This window comes from Symphalangus syndactylus, chromosome 10 (assembly GCF_028878055.3).
Source record: "Symphalangus syndactylus isolate Jambi chromosome 10, NHGRI_mSymSyn1-v2.1_pri, whole genome shotgun sequence".
NCBI classification, from domain to species: domain Eukaryota; kingdom Metazoa; phylum Chordata; class Mammalia; order Primates; family Hylobatidae; genus Symphalangus; species Symphalangus syndactylus.
The window spans coordinates 11,857,731-11,877,613 of record NC_072432.2 but is presented as its reverse complement, the minus strand read 5'-3'; the positions used below and the strand labels follow the sequence as shown (position 1 = coordinate 11,877,613).

At 43.2% G+C, this 19,883-nt stretch overlaps 1 protein-coding gene across 2 annotated transcripts in view; it reads left to right on the top strand.

Moving 5' to 3' along the window:
* The window catches only part of PRKCQ (protein kinase C theta), a 149,753-nt gene that overhangs the window by 111,661 nt on the left and 18,209 nt on the right, over nucleotides 1-19,883 (top strand). For both annotated transcript variants that reach the window (XM_063610033.1, XM_055296445.2), the window contains exons 13-15: nucleotides 10,473-10,564; nucleotides 12,503-12,565; nucleotides 18,372-18,510. In XM_063610033.1, the coding sequence (XP_063466103.1) occupies nucleotides 10,473-10,564; nucleotides 12,503-12,565; nucleotides 18,372-18,510 (294 nt within the window). The remainder of the gene's footprint in view (nucleotides 1-10,472; nucleotides 10,565-12,502; nucleotides 12,566-18,371; nucleotides 18,511-19,883) is intronic.

Sequence of the window (19,883 nt, the reverse complement as noted above, 5' to 3'; positions counted from 1 at the left end):
CGCGCCCGGCGGTATTTTATTCTCTTTGAAGCAGTTGTGAATGGGAGTTCACTCATGATTTGGCCCTCTGTTTGTCTGTTATTGGTGTATAAGAATGCTTGTGATTTTTGTACATTGTACATTGATTTTGTACATTGTACATTGATTTTGTACATTGTACATTGATTTTGTATCCTGAGACTTTGCTGAAGTTGCTTATCAGCTTAAGGAGATTTTGGGCTGAGACAATGGGGTTTTCTAGATATACAATCATGTCATCTGCAAACAGGGACAACTTGACTTCCTCTTTTCCTAATTGAATACCCTTCATTTCCTTCTCCTGCCTAATTGCCCTGGCCAGAACTTCCAGCACTATGTTGAATAGGAGTGGTGAGAGAGGGCATCCCTGTCTTGTGCCCGTTTTCAAAGGGAATGCTTCCAGTTTTTGCCCATTCAGTATGATATTGGCTGTGGGTTTGTCATAGATAGCTCTTATTATTTTGAGATACCTCCCATCAATACCTAATTTATTGAGAGTTTTTAGCATGAAGGGTTGTTGAATTTTGTCAAAGGCCTTTTCTGCATCTATTGAGATAATCATGTGCTTTTTGTCTTTGGTTCTGTTTATATGCTGGATTACATTTATTGATTTGTGTATGTTGAACCAGCCTTGCATCCCAGGGATGAAGCCCACTTGATCGTGGTAGATAAGCTTTTTGATCTGCTGCTGGATTCGGTTTGCCAGTATTTTATTGAGGATTTTTGCATCAATGTTCATCAAGGATATTGGTCTGAAATTCTCTTTTTTGGTTGTGTCTCTGCCAGGCTTTGGTATCAGGATGAGGCTGGCCTCATAAAACGAGTGAGGGAGGATTCCCTCTTTTTCTATTGATTGGAATAGTTTCAGAAGGAATGGTACCAGCTCCTCCTTGAACCTCTGGTAGAATTCGGCTGTGAATCCATCTGGTCCTGGACTCTTTTTGGTTGGTAAGCTATTGATTATTGTCATCATTTCAGAGCCTGTTATTGGTCTATTCAGAGATTCAACTTCTTCCTGGTTTAGTCTTGGGAGGTTGTATGTGTCGAGGAATTTATCCATTTCTTCTAGATTTTCTAGTGTATTTGCGTAGAGGTGTTTGTAGTATTCTCTGATGGTAGTTTGTATTTCTGTGGGATCGGTGGTGATATCCCCTTTAGCATTGTTTATTGCGTCTATTTGAGTCTTCTCTCTTTTCTTCTTTATTAGTCTTGCTAGCAGTCTATCAATTTTGTTGATCTTTTCAAAAAGCCAGCTCCTGGATTCATTAATTTTTTGAAGGGTTTTTTGTGTCTTTATTTCCTTCAGTTCTGCTCTGATTTTAGTTATTTCTTGCCTTCTGCTAGCTTTTGAATGTGTTTGCTCTTGCTTTTCTAGTTCTTTTAATTGTGATGTTAGGGTGTCAATTTTGGATCTTTCCTGCTTTCTCTTGTGGGCATTTAGTGCTATAAATTTCCCTCTACACACTGCTTTGAATGTGTTCCAGAGATTCTGATATGTTGTGTCTTTGTTCTCATTGGTTTCAAAGAACATCTTTATTTCTGCGTTCATTTCATTATGTACCCAAGTAGTCATTCAGGAGCAGGTTGTTCAGTTTCCATGTAGTTGAGTGGTTTTGAGTGAGTTTCTTAATCCTGAGTTCTAGTTTGATTGCACTGTGGTTTGAGAGACAGTTTGTTATAATTTCTGTTCTTTTACATTTGCTGAGGAGTGCTTTACTTCCAACTATGTGGTCAATTTTGGAATAGGTGTGGTGCGGTGCTGAAAAAAAATGTATATTGTATTGATTTGGGGTGGAGAGTTCTGTAGATGTCTATTAGGTCTGCTTGGTGCAGAGCTGAGTTCAATTCCTGAGTATCCTTGTTAACTTTCTGTCTCGTTGATCTGTCTAATGTTGACAGTGGGGTGTTAAAGTCTCCCATTATTATTGTGTGGGAATCTAAGTCTCTTCGTAGGTCACTCAGGACTTGCTTTATGAATCTGGGTGCTCCTGTGTTGGGTGCGTATATATTTAGGATAGTTATCTCTTCTTGTTGAATTGATCCCTTCACCATTATGTAATGGCCTTCTTTGTCTCTTTTGATCTTTGTTGATTTAAAGTCTGTTTTATCAGAGATTAGGATTGCAACCCCTGACTTTTTTTGTTTTCCATTTGCTTGGTAGATCTTCCTCCATCCCTTTATTTTGAGCCTATGTGTGTCTCTGCACATGAGATGGGTTTCCTGAATAGAGCACACTAATGGATCTTGACTCTTTATCCAATCTGCCAGTCTGTGTCTTTTAGTTGGAGCATTTAGTCCATTTACATTTAAAGTTAATATTGTTATGTGTGAATTTGATCCTGTCATTATGATGTTAGCTGGTTATTTTGCTCGTTAGTTGATGCAGTTTCTTCCTAGCCTCGATGGTCTTTACAATTTGGCATGTTTTTGCAGTGGCTGGTACCAGTTGTTCCTTTCCATGTTTAGTGTTTCCTTCAGGAGCTCTTTTAGGGCAGGCCTGGTGGTGACAAAATCTCTCAGCGTTTGCTTGTCTGTAAAGTATTTTATTTCTCCTTCACTTATGAAGCTTAGTTTGGCTGGATATGAAATTCTGGGTTGAACATTCTTTTCTGATTTTTAGAATTTCCAGTTTTTCTGCTCTGTTTTTTTCCCATCTTTGTGGTTTTATCTACCTTTGGTCTTTGATGATGGTGACGTACAGATGCTTTTTTGGTGTGGATGTCCTTTCTGTTTGTTAGTTTTCCTTCTAACAGACAGGACCCTCAGCTGCAGGTCTGTTGGAGTTTGCTAGAGGTCCACTCCAGACCCTGTTTGCCTGGGTATCAGCAGCGGTGCCTGCAGAACAGCGGTGGCTGTAGAACAGCGGATTTTTCATGAACCGCAAATGCTGCTGCCTGATCGTTCCTCTGGAAGTTTTGTCTCAGAGGAGTACCCAGCTGTGTGAGGTGTCAGTCTGCCCCTACTGGGGGTTGCCTCCCAGTTAGGCTGCTCAGGGGTCAGGGACCCACTTGAGCAGGCAGTCTGCCCATTCTCAGATATCCAGCTGCATGCTGGGAGAACCACTACTCTCTTCAAAGCTGTCAAGACAGGGACATTTAAGTCTGCAGAGGTTACTGGTGTCTTTTTGTTTGTCTGTGCCCTGCCCCCAGAGGTTGAGCCTACAGTGGTGGGCAGGCCTCCTTGAGCTGTGGTGGGCTCCACCCAGTTCGAGCTTCCTGGCTGCTTTGTTTACCTAAGCAAGCCTGGGCAATGGCAGGCGCCCCTCCCCCAGCCTCGCTGCTGCCTTGCAGTTTGATTTCAGACTGCTGTGCTAGCAATCAGTGAGACTCCGTGGGCGTAGGACCCTCTGAGCCAGGTGTGGGATATAATCTCCTGGTGTGCCATTTTTTAAGCCCACTGGAAAAGTGCAGTATAAGGGTGGGAGTGACCCAATTTTCCAGGTGCCATCTGTCACCCCTTTCTTTGACTAGGAAGGGGAATTCCCTGACCCCTTGCACTTCCCATGTGAGGCAATGCCTCGCCCTGCTTCAACTCAGGCACGATGTGCTTCACCCACTGTCCTGCACCCACTGTCTGGCACTCCCTAGTGAGATGAACCAGGTACCTCAGATGGAAATGCAGAAATCACCCGTCTTCTGTGTCGCTCACGCTGGGAGCTGTAGACCAGAGCTGTTTCTATTGGGCCATCTTGGTTCCACCCCCCGATTATTATTTTTTTTTTTTTTTGAGACATTCTAGCTCTGTTGCCCAGGTGGCTCAATGCAACTTCCACCTCCTGAGTTCAAGTGATTCTCCTGCCTCAGCCTCCCAAGTAGCTGGGGTTACAGGTGTGTGCCACCATGCCTGGCTAATTTTTGTATTTTTAGTAGAGATGGGATTTCACCATATTGGCCAGGCTGGTCTTGATCTCCTGACCTCTAGTGATCCACCCACCTCAGCCTCCCAAAATGCTGGGATTATAGGTGTGAGCCACCATGCTTGGCCTCTGCCTTGATCCTTGACCGTAAAATCATTCTTGTCCATCTCCTTGTCTCTCCGCCTTAAAACTTCTGTCACTTCAGGATCCTCTTCTCCAGCACCAGTCTTAGAGAAAATATCTGATAAATAGCATAGAGCAGTTTAATATGTGCTGTTCCTAGCAACGATTTCTTCATAAAGTGGGGCAGAGTGGAGGTTCCTTATTAGACCCAACATTATGTTGTATTTGAGGTGATTACAGTTCCCATCCTGAGGAGGTGACACTCGTGGGACTCTTCAGGGGAAACTGTGGGAATATATGAGCATCAGAATCAACCTACTGCAGATATTCGAGTGCCAAACCACAGAAAAGCTCTCTATTGCAAAGCGGGAGGAAGAGCAGGGGGGAAAGGTGATAGGGAGGATCCCTTGGGGTGGTAAGAAGAGGAACAGAGGAGTTAGGAGTATCAGAAGACAGGAGAGGAAAGAATTTCAAGAGAGAAAGGATCATATATTTAATGTGGTGAAGAGTTGACAATCAAAAACTGACTGTGGAATGTGTTACGGAGGAGGAACAGACAATAAAGTGTGAAGGACTGAGTGGTGGATGGGCAGATTCAGTGGTGATACAGAAATCTTCCCGAAAGAGTTTTCAGAAGATGGAAGCTCATTATGACTGCAGAGTGTAAGGGATGAGAATCATGGGAAATGCTTGAGCCAGAGATGGAGAAACCAGACAAGAGGGAGGCTATTCAGATTGTAGCCTTTTCAGATAGGCTTCTTTCACTTAAGAATATGTGTGAGAACTCATTTTTCATTGCTCAGTAATATTCCATTGTATGGATGTACCACCATTTATCCATTCACCTGTTGAGATGCATCTTGGTTGCTCAGAATAACTAACAACTAATGATTTGTTATGTTCTTTTGTTTTCCTTATAATGACAGACTCCGTGGATCAAGAATTTTAGAGTAGGGAGGGGTGGTAGAGGTTATCAGGTCAGATCCCCTCATTTTGCAGCAAAGGGAATGGAGCTCCAGAGAAGATAAGCCTAGCTGGTCACAGGAGAGTGCTCTTTTCTGTGGTCAATCCAAAATTATTAGTAAAGTTGAGACTTCAAGATACCTCAACACAAATCCAACTCACACCTTATTTAATTGGAAAATTATTCATTCCATGTCCTAAACCTTAGACCCAAGCAAGAGGGGTTCTGCACAGCCTTTCATTTAGAATCCTCCCTTCGGCCTTTCTCATACCACACTCCTTCCTGTGAAGCCAAGAGGTCATCTCTGTTCCTAAACCACTCCCCAGGACCTCAGAATTCCATAACCAAACAGCCTCAAGCCTGTGTAGACATCTCCCTAGGTTCTGTCCTTGAAACGGGCAGGAGGGGACTTTCCCAATATGGCCAATTAACTGGTGCAGAATTTCGAGGGATCCTGAATTTGTCACTGGCCTTCTTGGTCATTATGCAGTTATATTTCCCAAGAGACAGAGAACATATAGGAATGTAGAGCATATTTAATTGAATTGTTGGTGAGCTTGAATAATAACACTTAAACCTGGGGACCCACGGTGTGGGGCCTCCCTCTGCACACTTGCTCCAGATCTTACAAAGGTTGGGGCTGTCCTTGTTCTGATTATAATGCAACTTAATGCTTTTCTTCCCTGTGTGATAAAATAATAACAATGTATGTGATAAAGTTAATACATAAGGAGTTCTTACTATATGCCAGGCACAGAGCTGAATATTTTATATGAATTCTTTCATTTAATTTTAAATATGAACGATAGCTCCCCTTTCTTCTTCAGAGCAGAATTCCCGACTCTTTCCATTGGCTGTCATAGGAGATGTCCCAAAGTAGAGTTGAATTCTATCTCTGGTTTCCATCTTGTTATACTATAGTCTTCACTGTTATAACATTTGTTACATGTGCTTAACATATGATACTTTGAAAGGTGTGATGGTAAATTTAGATGTTTTGTCATAAATATTTTGATCTTAATTTTATTTATTTTGCAGAGATTGCAAATATTCTCTTGTGTAAAATTTATTACATTGGTTTACTAGCCTTCGAAGAAAAAAGATACCTCAGAAAAATGACTATAATTATTCTTTTCCTTCTTTTCCCATCTTATTTTTCTGGAGAAGGAGTCTATAAATCTGACCTTATTTGCATGATATTTGCCAAGTTCTCAGGGCATTTACAAAATTAACTGTTATTAGTTTGATAAAAATCATTAATTTCTTTAATGCTATAAACCTGTCATTCATCCTATAATATATGCACATTTGCCAGCCGTTTCCTTGTTTACTCAATATTTGACTAGCTGTGTTGAATAGTCTTCACAACTAAACATTTTTCCATTCTCTTTATTCTTGTTCTCTCATTTGAAAAATATAATCACTGTAAGAAGAAAGCAGTGTAGAAGCTAGGTTGTATTAAATAACTTTTGAGGCTGCTTTTACAATTCACCCTTTACTAATTCTAGAATATTCACAAAATGTCCTATATCTCCCTTTAAAGAACTATCTTGTGTTTTAAATAGTGATATATTTTGACAGCTCTAGGACCCTTAACTCCTCCAAATGATATTCGTGTATGCAAACACAGTCCTATGAGAATTATACAACTGATTTTGTTAAATCTATCACTTCGGTCTTGTATTTAATCATCATTTTTTTTAAGACAGGGTCTCACTCTGTTACCCAGGCTGGCTTTGGACTCTTAGGCTCAAGTGGTCCTCCTGCCTCAGCTTCATGAATAGCTGAGATTGCAGGCATGCACCTCTGCACCCAACTTAAATACCATTTCTTTAAAACATCAATAACACAAACATAAAAGAGTCATACAGCTTTGACTACCCACCTATCTACAGAACGTCAACATTGTTTATTGCCTTCAGTTGTCTAGAAATCACAACAAAGCTGTAGGTAATGGTGACTCTCTCATTTTCATGGACAGGGTTCATTTTTCAGAGGAGGAAACCAAGGACCTGTGATGGTGGCATTTACCTGATCACACAGCTGATTAGCGACAGTCTCATTTCTCACAGACTAGAATTTCCATTCGACAGATGCTTTGCCAGGAGTTGTTGACAGTCGGCAAGACTGGGATGCGTTTGACATGTCCCATCCCCCAATGGCATCACAGCTTCAGTTCTCACCCACCAGAAAGATCATTTGCCTCGGTTAATGTATTACCCGCCATAAAGACGTGAGGTCTAGACTAGTAAGTGCCATTTACAATTAACCCAACACAGGCCACATTCTCTCCCTCCCTCCCCACCATCTCTCTCTCTCTCTCTCTCTCTCTCTCTCTCTCTCTCTCTCTCTCTCGGTCAGCCTGCTTTGTATCCTCTCTCAGCAGGTGGCCAGAACCTAAAGGGCAGCCCAGGAGGGAATCTAATTCTGTTTTCTTCTTTCTTTCGAGAGCCATCAGCCAGAGAACTATTCATTTGCTTCCTTTGGGAAGTATTTGCTGGTTTTTGGATTAGTTTTGGTTTTATCTTTCCTGGCTTTTAAATTGTTTCCTAGAAGGACAGCTGCCATCAGTTATCAATTTCCCACTGAGGGTCAGTGCAGAGCTTCATTTCCACACACACTAATTTGTTTAATACCCACAGCAACCCTAGGAGGCAGGAGTATTATTACCCCATTTCACAAATAAAATGAAGCTCAGGAGAGGTTAAGTCAAGTCTCCAGAGTTACAAATAGAGGGGCTTTGAACCCAGAGCTGAGTAAGGATGAAGTCCACATTCTTCGCAATTACTCTGAGTCTCATTCTTCTTTGTTTGTTCCTATCTACGCCAGCCCAGAGTCTTTCCAGCAGCAGACACTTCTTTTTGCTTGCAGCTCTGCAGAGGTTCTAGTCAGCTGTGGGTTGCCTTCAACTCTGGGCACTCCTTCCCCAGCTGTTTATGAAAGTTTGAGCCTATTATATTTGTATTTACCTTTTATGATGGGATTTTGGATTCAGCTTTTAAAAGGCTTATCTATCCCTCAAAATGTGATCCTCAAAATCCAAACCTCAGGACCGTGTAGTTTGTATGTGCATGCATTTGTGCTAATTTTATCACAGAGCCATCTCTGCGGCCCAAAGTGGGCCCAGGATATCACGGATGACTCGATTCCCAGGCTTTCCAAACAGAGGAGCATCCTCTAGAGAGACAGCAGGTCCTCCAGGCCGGATCACACAAGCTGGACTTCCAGGCATGGACTGTCCCTGCTCCCCTTCAAGAAGCCCACGTTTGACCAGGCATTCATCCAAGCCAGAGGGTTAAACTGATGCAAAATGCCATCACAAAGGACAAAAAACAGTCACTGCAATTTTCCCATGCTGTGGCTTAATATAAAGATGAGAACCAGAACAGATATTTGACATATTTATTGTGGAGCCTGCAGTTCTCTTGGGAGGGTTAAATGTGGGGCATCCAACATACTGTAAATCTCCATTGCTGTTAATTAATAATCACTAGCAACGTAGTCTTCTTCTCACCCTCATGGTAGTAAACACTGACTGTGCCCTGTGATCTCTTAGACTTTAGTGGCCAATTCAACTCCCCCCCCAGTGCCCACCACTAGTGTGGCGTCTGATTCAGACCTGAGAACAGGTGAGAAGGTGTGTGGAATGCATGGGATTGGGGCTGAACTGTTGCCTCCAGTCCCCTCCCACCACTTTCTCCACATCTAACTAAATTGACTGCTAAATTCTGAAATATCAGCCTTTCTAGGAATTTGTAAGCATCCAAACACTTAGAAGAAACCGTTCACTCAAGCACTGTTGGAAATAGTTTCACTTTACACTTTCATACGCTTTGCTCTCATGAGTACTTAAAAGAAGATTCCACCTTTGTGGCGTGTATAGGGCCATTACAGTTTGAGTAGAAAGGTGAGGTTAGAACAGAAGCTTTCTATGGTGCTGATAAGAGCAAGAGGTAGCGTGAGAAAGCAGGTGTGTGCAGGCAAAGCCAATGACGACTCTCAAATTGGGTTTGAAATCTGTGTTAAGTCATGATTTATGTCAGCTGAGAATTTGGGCCTGTCCAGAAAAGGGTGGGCTTCACTTAAAGATATATGGAATTAGTAAATCAGATTGGAAACTAACATTGAAAAAAGATGGATGCTTACCTTGACCTGGATTACTGACATAATTGCCACAATACTTGGTTTCCCCATTCTGTGTTGCCCAGGCGAGCAGTCTCACTGTCAGACCAGAACAATGTTCTACCATTACCTCCTATGCTCCATGGCCTCTGTTGGGTTCACATCAAAATGTAAAGGTTAATTCTGTTAAGAAACCACCCAGGTGAGACTTTCAGGTGCAAATTCATGCCCAGATGCACCAAAGGTCCCCACACTTTATGGATTACTGATTCTGTGATGCATTACAACCCTTTAAAAATCAGGTTTCTCAAAAAAAACATTGTCTCACATCATTGAGGAGCTGAGGCTGGTTACAATCCTGGCCGCCTCTGATATGCCCACCACAGCCTGAAGACCACCCAGCCCTGCTTCTGACTGTGGCCACTCGAGGGCTCCAGCTCTACTGACATACATCGTGTCCTCTGCCAGAAGAACTCCGTCATAAACTGTGGCTTGCCTCTGCCATGAGTTAAGTCAGGACTGGAGAAAAATAAGGTTAAACTTGATTGCAAGCTTCAAGGAGGAATGACTGACATGCCCTGCCCACTCCCCACCATGCCGTGCCCATAGAATATGCTCAGTAGCTAATTACTGAGTGTTGAATGAATGAATGTTTTCAAGCTCCACCCTTGGAGTCAGAGACCAAAACACATTCTCCTTATCACCCTGCACCCTGTCACTTTCGATAAGTATATGATCAGCACATGCTAAGTGCCCTCAGTGCCTGGCACCATCCCATTGTCTGGCCAGAAGGTCAACTGGACTCTCCCTTGTGCCCCAGCTCATCTGCTGGGTTGTAACACGCAAGCATCTAGATGTCACACGGCATCCCACCTAGATTCCCCAGGCTTCCTGGGGCTCAAAAACATAGATTGTTTAAATGATTTTGACAGTCTTCTGATAAGTGATTTCACAACAGAATGGGTTCCCCTGAAATGATCTAATCCATTTAAAAAGTAGTCCTCCTTGTTGTATTTTCTCTAAAGAGCTAAAAATTGGAACTGTGACTCAGAATGGTGGCTCACACCTGTAATCCCAGCACTTTGGGAGGCCAAGGTGGGCGGATCACCTGAGGTCAAGAGTTGGAGACCAGCCTGGCTAACATGGCGAAACCCTGTCTCTGTTAAAAATACAAAAATTAGCTGGGCATGGTGGTGCATGCCTGTAGTCCCAGCTACTAGGGAGGCTGAAGGGGGAGAATCACTTGAAGCCAGGAGGCGGAGGTTGCAGTGAGCCGAGATCGTGCCACTGCACTCCAGCCTGGGAGACAGAGTGAGACCCTGTCTCAGACAAAATAAATAAAAAAAAATGAAATGAAATAAAAGTTGGAATTGTTTTGTTTTCCCACAGGAAAATCTCTTTTTTGTGATGGAGTACCTCAATGGAGGGGACTTAATGTACCACATCCAAAGCTGCCACAAGTTCGACCTTTCCAGAGCGACGTAAGAGGCTTTAAAGGGTTTGGGGGTTTTCCACTGTTCTTGTTAGTTCTCACTTGGTTTTTTTTTCTTTTTTCCCACCTGGCATGCCTGAATCCTAGGGCCAGGTAAACCCTCGGGAATACATCAAGCAGGGCAACAGTTTTCCCAGGTTGTGAAACTGAAATTTGTGTCAGTTTGGTTTCATTTCTCTGTGATTTAAAACTAACTACTTGGTTTTAAGGAACCATCCCGATTCATCAGGCTTCTAACCAACCTGAGCACAGAAGCAAATATGTGCCCTTTGGAAAGGAAGCAGTGAAATGGACTGCGGACCTCAAGGGTGGTCCCCAGGGATGGAGCTTGTAGCTGAGGCCTCTCATGGAAAGCCTGATGTGGAGGCATAAAGCTTTAGGAAGCAGGAAGAGGAACTTAGTCCATCTGAGAACAAAGCTTCACCTTCCTAGTGCCAGGCAGCCTGAGACACATGGAGATGGGCAGGCTGTGGGTACCTGGTGGGACTGCACCTGCATCCACAGCTCTCACCGCCCCTCCTGCCCATGCTGTTCCCCTTGAGTCCTACTTCCTGCTCCCCGTGACATGCAAGTAAAAGGAAGTTCTGCCACTGGGCGCCTTGGAAGATGATGAGTACATGCTAGCTTCCTTTGTTCAGCGTTCAATAATCCCTCCCTCCCATCTGCACGAACACTTTGAGTGGTTTAGGTTGAAGTGGGTTGAGAAATGGATTTGGTCCGCCAGCTCCTATAAAAACCCTGGCTGGAATGGCTGTTTATCACATCTAGTGGGTAGCACTCTGCTGAGCTCATTGCCTCTGGGAAACCTCAGCAATGCACCCAAAGGTAATTTTACTGGATTTCTGCAGCAGAGAAATCATCGGGCATTTTTCATGCTAGAAAGGATTCACTTAATCCACTGTTGTCTCCAGCCAGCCCGGACCCACGCTATCCATCCTGTCCTAAATGCCTTCCAGGAAGGAGAATTTTGCATTCTTCCACAAGATCCAGCAAACTTCCCTTCCAGGAAGCTGTCTCATATCCAACCTTAATCCCACCAGTGATGGAGTAAACTCATTTCCTTTAACCTTGTCACCATTGAAGATGAAGTGTAACTTATCTTGCATCTGCTAATATCCTCTTTTCCACCTCATGGGCTGTAAGTGTTGCCCAGGCTAAAGGCTCTCAGTTCGAAAATAAACCAGCCAGTTCTATTCAGAATGGTGCATACAGGTCTATGGGTGCCAACCAGAGTTTAGAACAAAGGGAGAAATTATTTGCCTATTATCTATACCATTACTTTTTTTTTTTTTGAGTCAGAGTCTTGCTCTGTCGCCCAGGCTGGAGTGCAGTGGTGTGATCTCAGCTCACTGCAACCTCTGCCTCCCAGGTTCAAGTGATTATCAAGCCTCAGCTTCCTGGGTAGATGGGGCTACAGGCGCCCAACACCACGCCCTGCTAATTTTTGTGTTTTTACTAGAGACAGTGTTTCACCATGTTGCCCACGCTGGTCTGGAACTCCTGACCTCAAGTGATCCACCTGCTTGGGCCTCCCAAAGTGCTAGGATTACAGGCGTGAGCCACCGTACCTGGCCTATACTATTACTTTTAATGTCTGTGTATGTTTTATTAGCAATAGCAAAAACAAAAAAATGACAATGTGAGCATTATTGTTTAAAATATAAGAACAAGTACTAGATACAGGCAGGACTCACTTAAGATGCCAGCTCTGTTTTATGCTGTTAGGACTGAGGCTGGAGGTGTCTGAGCCTCCACTTTCTTATGTGTAGAATGAATGGACAACATCTTCCTTGCTAGGATTCAACAGAGTTATGTGTGTATGCCATTTAGCCCTACACAGCATGTCAGAAAAAGGTCAGTCTGGGTTTGGGATTTTATTTTGTTCCGTGACTACATTCATGTTGAACCTTGGTTCTCTTTCCCCCAGGTTTTATGCCGCTGAAATCATTCTTGGTCTGCAATTCCTTCATTCCAAAGGAATAGTCTACAGGTAAATTTTGCTTTGTGGAAACAAATGCTAAGATATCGGCTTTCCTGGCTCAGTTAATTTAATCATTGCATCGAGTGCTGCGAGACAGCCCATGTGATTTCGTGGGAGGAAGCTCCACACATAGGTCTCCTGCCCACAGTGATTACACGGATGATGACTTACAACCAAGGAAGACATTCCAGTCTCAAAAGCAGGAAAGTGCTGAGCCCATTCTGTCCTTTACGCTGGTTCTCACTTGAATTCCTTCTTTCACCTTCCTTCTCCCATTTTCACTGCCCTATTTTCTCTTTCTTAGCTTATCTTATGGTTTCTTTCTCTTTTGTCCCCTTCATACCTCTTATTTTTGCTTGTCTTTTCTTTGAGCCACCTAGAAATGCTTATGGAATTTTCTCCTTCTCTGCTGTATGACATCATTTCACGTTCTTCTGTCCAAGCTCTTAGATTGATGCAATTGTACCTCAATCTCCTCACTTCCTTTCTCAAAATGTAGTTGACACTTATTTAACATACAAATCTTTACAAACTTACTATCAGGTTTCCAACTCACTGCAGATTAGGAGGAAGAATAGAAAGGAAGAAAAAGAAAGGATCTAGTGAGGAGGATGGCTGAGCTGCTGGAGACCAGATAATTAGTATTGAAGCTTTGGTGCTTACAGAGTGCAGAATTCACTTCACGGGGAAGGACCTCTCCATTTTCTGAGGGTGCAGTCAAGTGAGGGTTGCCCTATTTGGAGCCACAGAACTAAAAGGCTTAGGGGAGGTTTGAGAAGTAAGTATTCTTTTTTTTTTTTTTTTTTTTTTGAGACAGAGTCTCGCTCTGTCGCCCGGGCTGGAGTGCAGTGGCGCAATCTCGGCTCACTGCAAGCTCCGCCTCCCGGGTTCATGCCATTCTCCTGCCTCAGCCTCCGAGTAGCTGGGACTACAGGCGCCCGCCACCGCGCCCGGCTAATTTTTTGTATTTTTTAGTAGAGACGGGGTTTCACCGTGGTCTCGATCTCCTGAGAAGTAAGTATTCTTAAGCAGCCTCTTTGAATGTAATTTTTTTGGTCTATCTACAAAATAATAGATTAAGAAGCTGTTTTATATTTTTTTAATCTTCAGAAAATTGAGAAGTACTCACCAGAATATTATTTAAAAACCCTTATCAGAATTTTTTTTAATTTTTCTTTATATGTGTAAGGCCTGCAATATATCTAAAATATTTCTGTGCCTAGGCACGGACTAAACTGTGTGAGGTGGATGGATAGATGGATGGATGGATAATGGATGGGTGCAGATGGTTGGGTGAATGGATGATGAATGGATGAACAGATATTTGGATGGATGGATGGGTGTGGCTGGTTGAATGGATGGACAAACGATGGATGAATGATGAATGGATGAACACATGGTTGGATGGATGGACAAACGATGGATGAATGATGAATGGATGAACAGATGGTTGGATGGATGGACGGATGGATGGATGGATGGATGGATGGATAAATGATGGATGGATGAGGAATGGATGAACAGATGGATGGATGGATGATGGATGGATGTTGGATGGGTGTGGATGGATGGATGGACAATGGATAGATGAACAGATGGATGGATGGATGGATGGATGGGTGTGGATGGATGGATGGATAAATGATGGATGACGAATGGATGGATGGATGAACAGATGGTTGGATGGATGGATGGGTATGAATGGATGGGTGATGGGTAAATTGAACAGACTAATGGATGAACAGATGGAGGGATGGATGATGGATGAACAGATGGTTGGATGGATAGATGGATGGGATGGATGGATGGATGGTGATGGATGGGGAGATAAATAAAGGGGGTGGGCACAGTGGCTCACACCTGTAAATCCCAGCACTTTGGGAGGCCAAGGCAGACGGATCACCTGGGGTTAGGAGTTGGAAACCAGCCTGGCCAACATGACAAAATCCCGTCTCTACTAAAAATACAAAAATTAGCTGGGTGTAGTGGCCCGTGCCTGTAATCCCAGCTACTCTGGAGGCTGAGGCACAAGAATCGTTTGAACCTGTTAGGCGGAGGTTGCAGTGAGCCGAGATCACGCCACTGCACTCCAGCCTGGGCAACAGGGCAACAGTCCATCTCAAAAAATTTAAAAAGTAAAAAAAAAATAATAATAAATGCGAGGAAAGAATAAAAATTAGGAAGGCTGGAGAAAGAGAGAGAGAGAGAGATCTTAGACTGGAAGGGACCCCGTGAAACCTAAGCCCACATGCCTTGGTGCATTTTATTTCCCTATGTCACAAAGCTTCTTTCTGTCGTGTCACCATGTAAATTATTAACACTCAGAACAAAAAAAGCAATAGATGTCCATAAGTGGCTTTACTATCACAACAAGTTGTACCCATTTTCGAGTCTTACCCTGCCCATGCATGGAAGTTATGTTCTTTAAGCCTTCTTAGGCACCAACAAGAAAAAAAAACTGAGTTGATTTTTTGTGCTCATTAGGTTGCAGGAGACCCTTGAAAGTCATCATCAAATAGTTGTAACTGAGGATAGGTCACCAGACAAGTGTGTTGGCTTTAAGACTGGCCTGCTGCATAATAAGAAATAAGTTGCCTTATAATAAGTTGAATAGTAAGAAATTATTCAACTGTCTGTGTGTAATTTGACTTATCTAAACTTTTAATTTGGCAACTGAATTAAAAGGATTCAATTCATTTCTTTCTTTTGACCTCATAGGATAATAATTTTCTGAATTTGTTCACAAAACTGATACATTAGTTTTGAAGGGCTGCCATAAGAAATTACTCCAAATTTGGTGGCTTATTCTAGAAGCTAGACATTTGGAAGCAAGATGTGGTCAGGGCCATGCCCCCACCAAGCCCTCGCTTTGCCAGCCTCTGGTGGCTGCAGGCATTCCTTGGCTTGTGGCTGCATCACCCAGTCTCTGCCTCTGTCTTCCCACGGCCTTCTCTTGGCCCCATCTGTCTTTTCTAAGAACACTTGATGGATTTAGGGCCCACCTCCATAATCAAGGATTATCTCACCTTGGTATCTTTAACTTAATTACATCTGCAAAGACCCTTTTTCCAAATAAGGTCACATCCACAAGGTTCTGGGGGTTAGGACATGAACATACCTAGACATATCTTCTGGGGGCCCCCATTCCACCCACACAGCTGGTATCACAGACCATATGTGCTCTGGATGTGCAGGTCTTTGTCAAGCATGGCAGTGGGTACTAAACATAGAGAAGTCCCAACCCCCAGAAACCTGATAAGCCACTTTCTGGGGTTTCTTCAGAGGCAGAATGGATGGATGATGAATGGATGAACAGATGAAAAGACACAAGCTGTACATTCTAAAAATGTCCAAGTGAATGTGATTCCAATTAAAAGTGCAAGTGCTGAAAGGAAAAATATATATCACCAGACTTAAGTAGGGGAGATGGCAAACAAAAATTCTTCTGTGAAGGTAGACTTTTTAGAGGGGAAGAGGCTTTGCAGATGGAAGAAGTGACTCCAGGAAAGGCACAGCAATAGGAAAATAGAGGAATATTCAACAGGTGCATCCAGCTTCAGGGTCAAGGCTGCTGTTGGTCGATGAAAAGCATGAGATGTGGAGAAGCAGGTGTGGTGGCGTCACTCACCATCTGCCAGAGGAACCATAAAATCAACGGCATCTTCAAAGATGTCGTAAGCCCTGGTTTGGGTCAAATGTGAAAACACAGAGCCGGAAAGTATGCAGATGTGGAAAGAAGAATCTAGAACTTCCAATCTTAGAGTATTAGAACTAAGAGGAACCTTAAGATTGTATATTATTGACGATAAAACTGTGCCAAACCCATGTGTTTGAAGCCACTTTCTATGCTTTCACTTGATTATCTCATTGGACGTCACAGGACCTCATGAGACAAGCGAGGCAAGCATCATGGTCCCTGTTCCTTGGATGAGTCTTGGAGGCTCCCAGAGGGGAAATGGTGAGGCGGAGCCAGCCGGCCGTAATGCTGGGATTGGGAAGCCAACTGTGATGCCCGCTCCACCTCTTCCAAATAGAAAAGCTTTGCCTCCGTTGACCTCATGATGGAATGAAAGGGTGCCCCTGGATGTTCTCTTCTGCTTGATGCCGTGATGGCCTGCTTCTCCTCTGACAGATGAAAGCTTGCAGAGACATGCGCGGGCTGTGGACTCTGAAGTTCTCCCCTAGGTCCTCACGCCCCATGGGGTGTAAGCGTGACATGCCTCAGAACACCCTGGGCCTCTGCGTTCTCTGCCCTCTCCAGCTGGCTCCAGGGGTCCTCGCTGATCTTCCTTGGCACTCCTTCCTCACCCCCATGGAGGGCTGGCTTCACATGGCAGCCTTTCAGAACCTTTCCCATATCGACCTAGATCCCTCAGAGCTGGCCAGGCGCAGTGGCTCACACCTATAATCCCAGCATTTTGATAGTCTGAGGCAGAAGGATTGCTTAATGTCAGGAGTTCATGACCAGCCTTGGCAACATAGTGAGACCTTGTCTCTACAAAAAATTTAAAAAATTAGCCAGGCATGGCGATGGCACACATGTGGTCAAGAGTCTGAGGTGGGAGGATTGCTTGAGCTCAAGAGGTTGAGGCTGCAGTGAACTGACATCATGCCACTGCACTCCAGCCTGGATGACAGGGAAAGACCTCATCTCACAGAAAAAAAAAAAAAAAAGAAACTGATATCAAGAGAAGCACCTGAATTATCTTTAAAAAATCAATTTCACAACTACAGAATGAGAAGAAACTGGGATAATGGCACTTCGTATAGGAAATAAAAAAAAAAACACCTGAAGGTTTTAGTTTACAATAAACTCAATATTGGGCATTATTGTGATGAAACTATGAAAAATATGGTGCGGGATCTTAGTCCACTGTGGCAAAAGGCAAGAGGATGGTAATGGAGCTCTGGGTGCCACTGTAACCTACACCAATCAGATTGTCTCTCTGGAAGATTCTGGCTTCATTCTTAGCACCATGTTTCAAGAAGAAAACTGACAAATTCAAGACATTTGGAAGGTAGAGGCCAGAATGTTTGCCCTTCATCTGGTTTCTCCCAGTGACCACATCTCACGCAGCTGTGGTACATGGTCAAAAGGGTGTGAAAACCACGTCATGAGGAGCGAAGTCCCTGATCTTGGTGAGAGAAGAGAAAACTTGATGTCATTTTTTTCAAATATTTGGGGTGTCACACATGATAACAGTAGAAAGCCCCCTTGGACCAATAGGTGACACCACAGGGAAGCAAAGTTCGGTTAATTGTTTTTTAAAAAATTTTATCAGTTACATTTCCCTAAGAATGGAATGGGTTATTTTAAGAGGATACTAGTTCTCCAAGGAAACAGAAATTTGTCGGCATGACATACTGGTGTTGGATGGATTCTGGTTCTCAAGGGATTCAGTATTAGTTAGGAACAACCTTCATCAACTGGACTTGGAATTAGGTGCAGTATAATTCATTCACAAATGTGTAGAAAATGGCATACAGTAAGTATATTTTTTAGGTTTTCCTCCTTCATCATTACCCTCAGGAAAGTCCTGGGATCAAGGGTCCCCAATGGTTATGGGTGCTCTGTCCTCCTTATACTGAGCTGCACCCCTTGGTAAATCACAGAAAGAATCCACAGCAGCCAGAGTGCCCTTGCAGAATCTGCTTTGTCTACACCCTACTTGGTGTGCAAATGGATAGGTACGTAAGCGCCTCTCGTGAGCCCCTCTCAGGCTGCAATGAGATAAACTCCCTCGCCTCCTATGGAATTTTATGTTAACCAAATTATATTTATTAATGTGAGATTTGCTTCGCTTTTGTTTTTCAGGGACCTGAAGCTAGATAACATCCTGTTAGACAAAGATGGACATATCAAGATCGCAGATTTTGGAATGTGCAAGGAGAACATGCTAGGAGATGCCAAGACGAATACCTTCTGTGGGACACCCGACTACATCGCCCCGGAGGTAGGAGTGCAACGACAGGCTGCTCCCACCTCAGCATGCCCTGGCCGCATGCCATTGCTTCTTTCGCCCCTGAAAATCAGAAAGTTTTGTTTTGTTTTGTTTTGTTTATTATTATAAAGTTTTAGGGTGCATGTGCACAATGTGCAGGTTTGTTACCTATGTATCCATGTGCCATGTTGATTTCCTGCACCCATTAACTCGTCATTTAGCATTAGGTATATCTCCTAATGCTGTCCCTCCCCCCTCCCCAAACCCCACAACAGTCCCTGGAGTGTGATGTTACCCTTCCTGTGTCCATGAGTTCTCATTGTTCAATTCCCACCTATGAGTGAGAACATGCGGTGTTTGGTTTTTTGTCCTTGTGATAGTTTACTGAGAATGATGTTTTCCAGTTTCATCCATGTCCCTACAAAGGACACGAACTCATCATTTTTTATGGCTGCATAGTATTCCATGGTGTATATGTGCCACATTTTCTTAATCCAATCTATCGTTGTTGGACATTTGGGTTGGTTCCAAGTCTTTGCTATTGTGAATAGTGCTGCAATAAACATACGTGTGCATGTGTCTTTATAGCAGCATGATTTATAGTCCTTTGGGTATATACCCAGTAATGGGATGGCTGGGTCAAATGGTATTTCTAGTTCTAGATCCCTGAGGAATCGCCACACTGACTTCCACAATGGTTGAACTAGTTTACAGTCCCACCAACAGTGTAGAAGTGTTCCTATTTCTCCACATCCTCTCCAGCACCTGTTGTTTCCTGATTTTTTTAATGATGGCCTTTCTAACTGGTGTGAGATGGTATCTCACTGTGGTTTTGATTTGCATTTCTCTGATGGCCAGTGATGACGAGCATTTCTTCATGTGTTGTTTGGCTGCATAAATGTCTTCTTTTGAGAAGTGTCTGTTCATCTCCTTCGCCCACTTTTTGATGGGGTTGTTTGTTTTTTTCTTGTAAATTTGTTTGAGTTCATTGTAGATTCTGGATATTAGCCCTTTGTCAGATGAGTAGGTTGCAAAAATTTTCTCCCAGTCTGTAGGTTGCCTGTTCACTCTGATGGTAGTTTCTTTTGCTGTGCAGAAGCTCTTTAGTTTAATTAGATCCCATTTGTCAATTTTGGCTTTTGTTGCCATTGCTTTTGGTGTTTTAGACATGAAGTCCTTGCCCACGCCTATGTCCTGAATGGTATTGCCTAGGTTTTCTTGTAGGATTTTAATGGTTTTAGGTCTAACATTTAAGTCTTTAATCCATCTTGAATTAATTTTTGTATAAGGTGTAAGGAAGGGATCCAGTTTCAGCTTTCTACATATGGCTAGCCAGTTTTCCCAGCACCATTTATTAAATAGGGAATCATCTGAACTATTTTTGT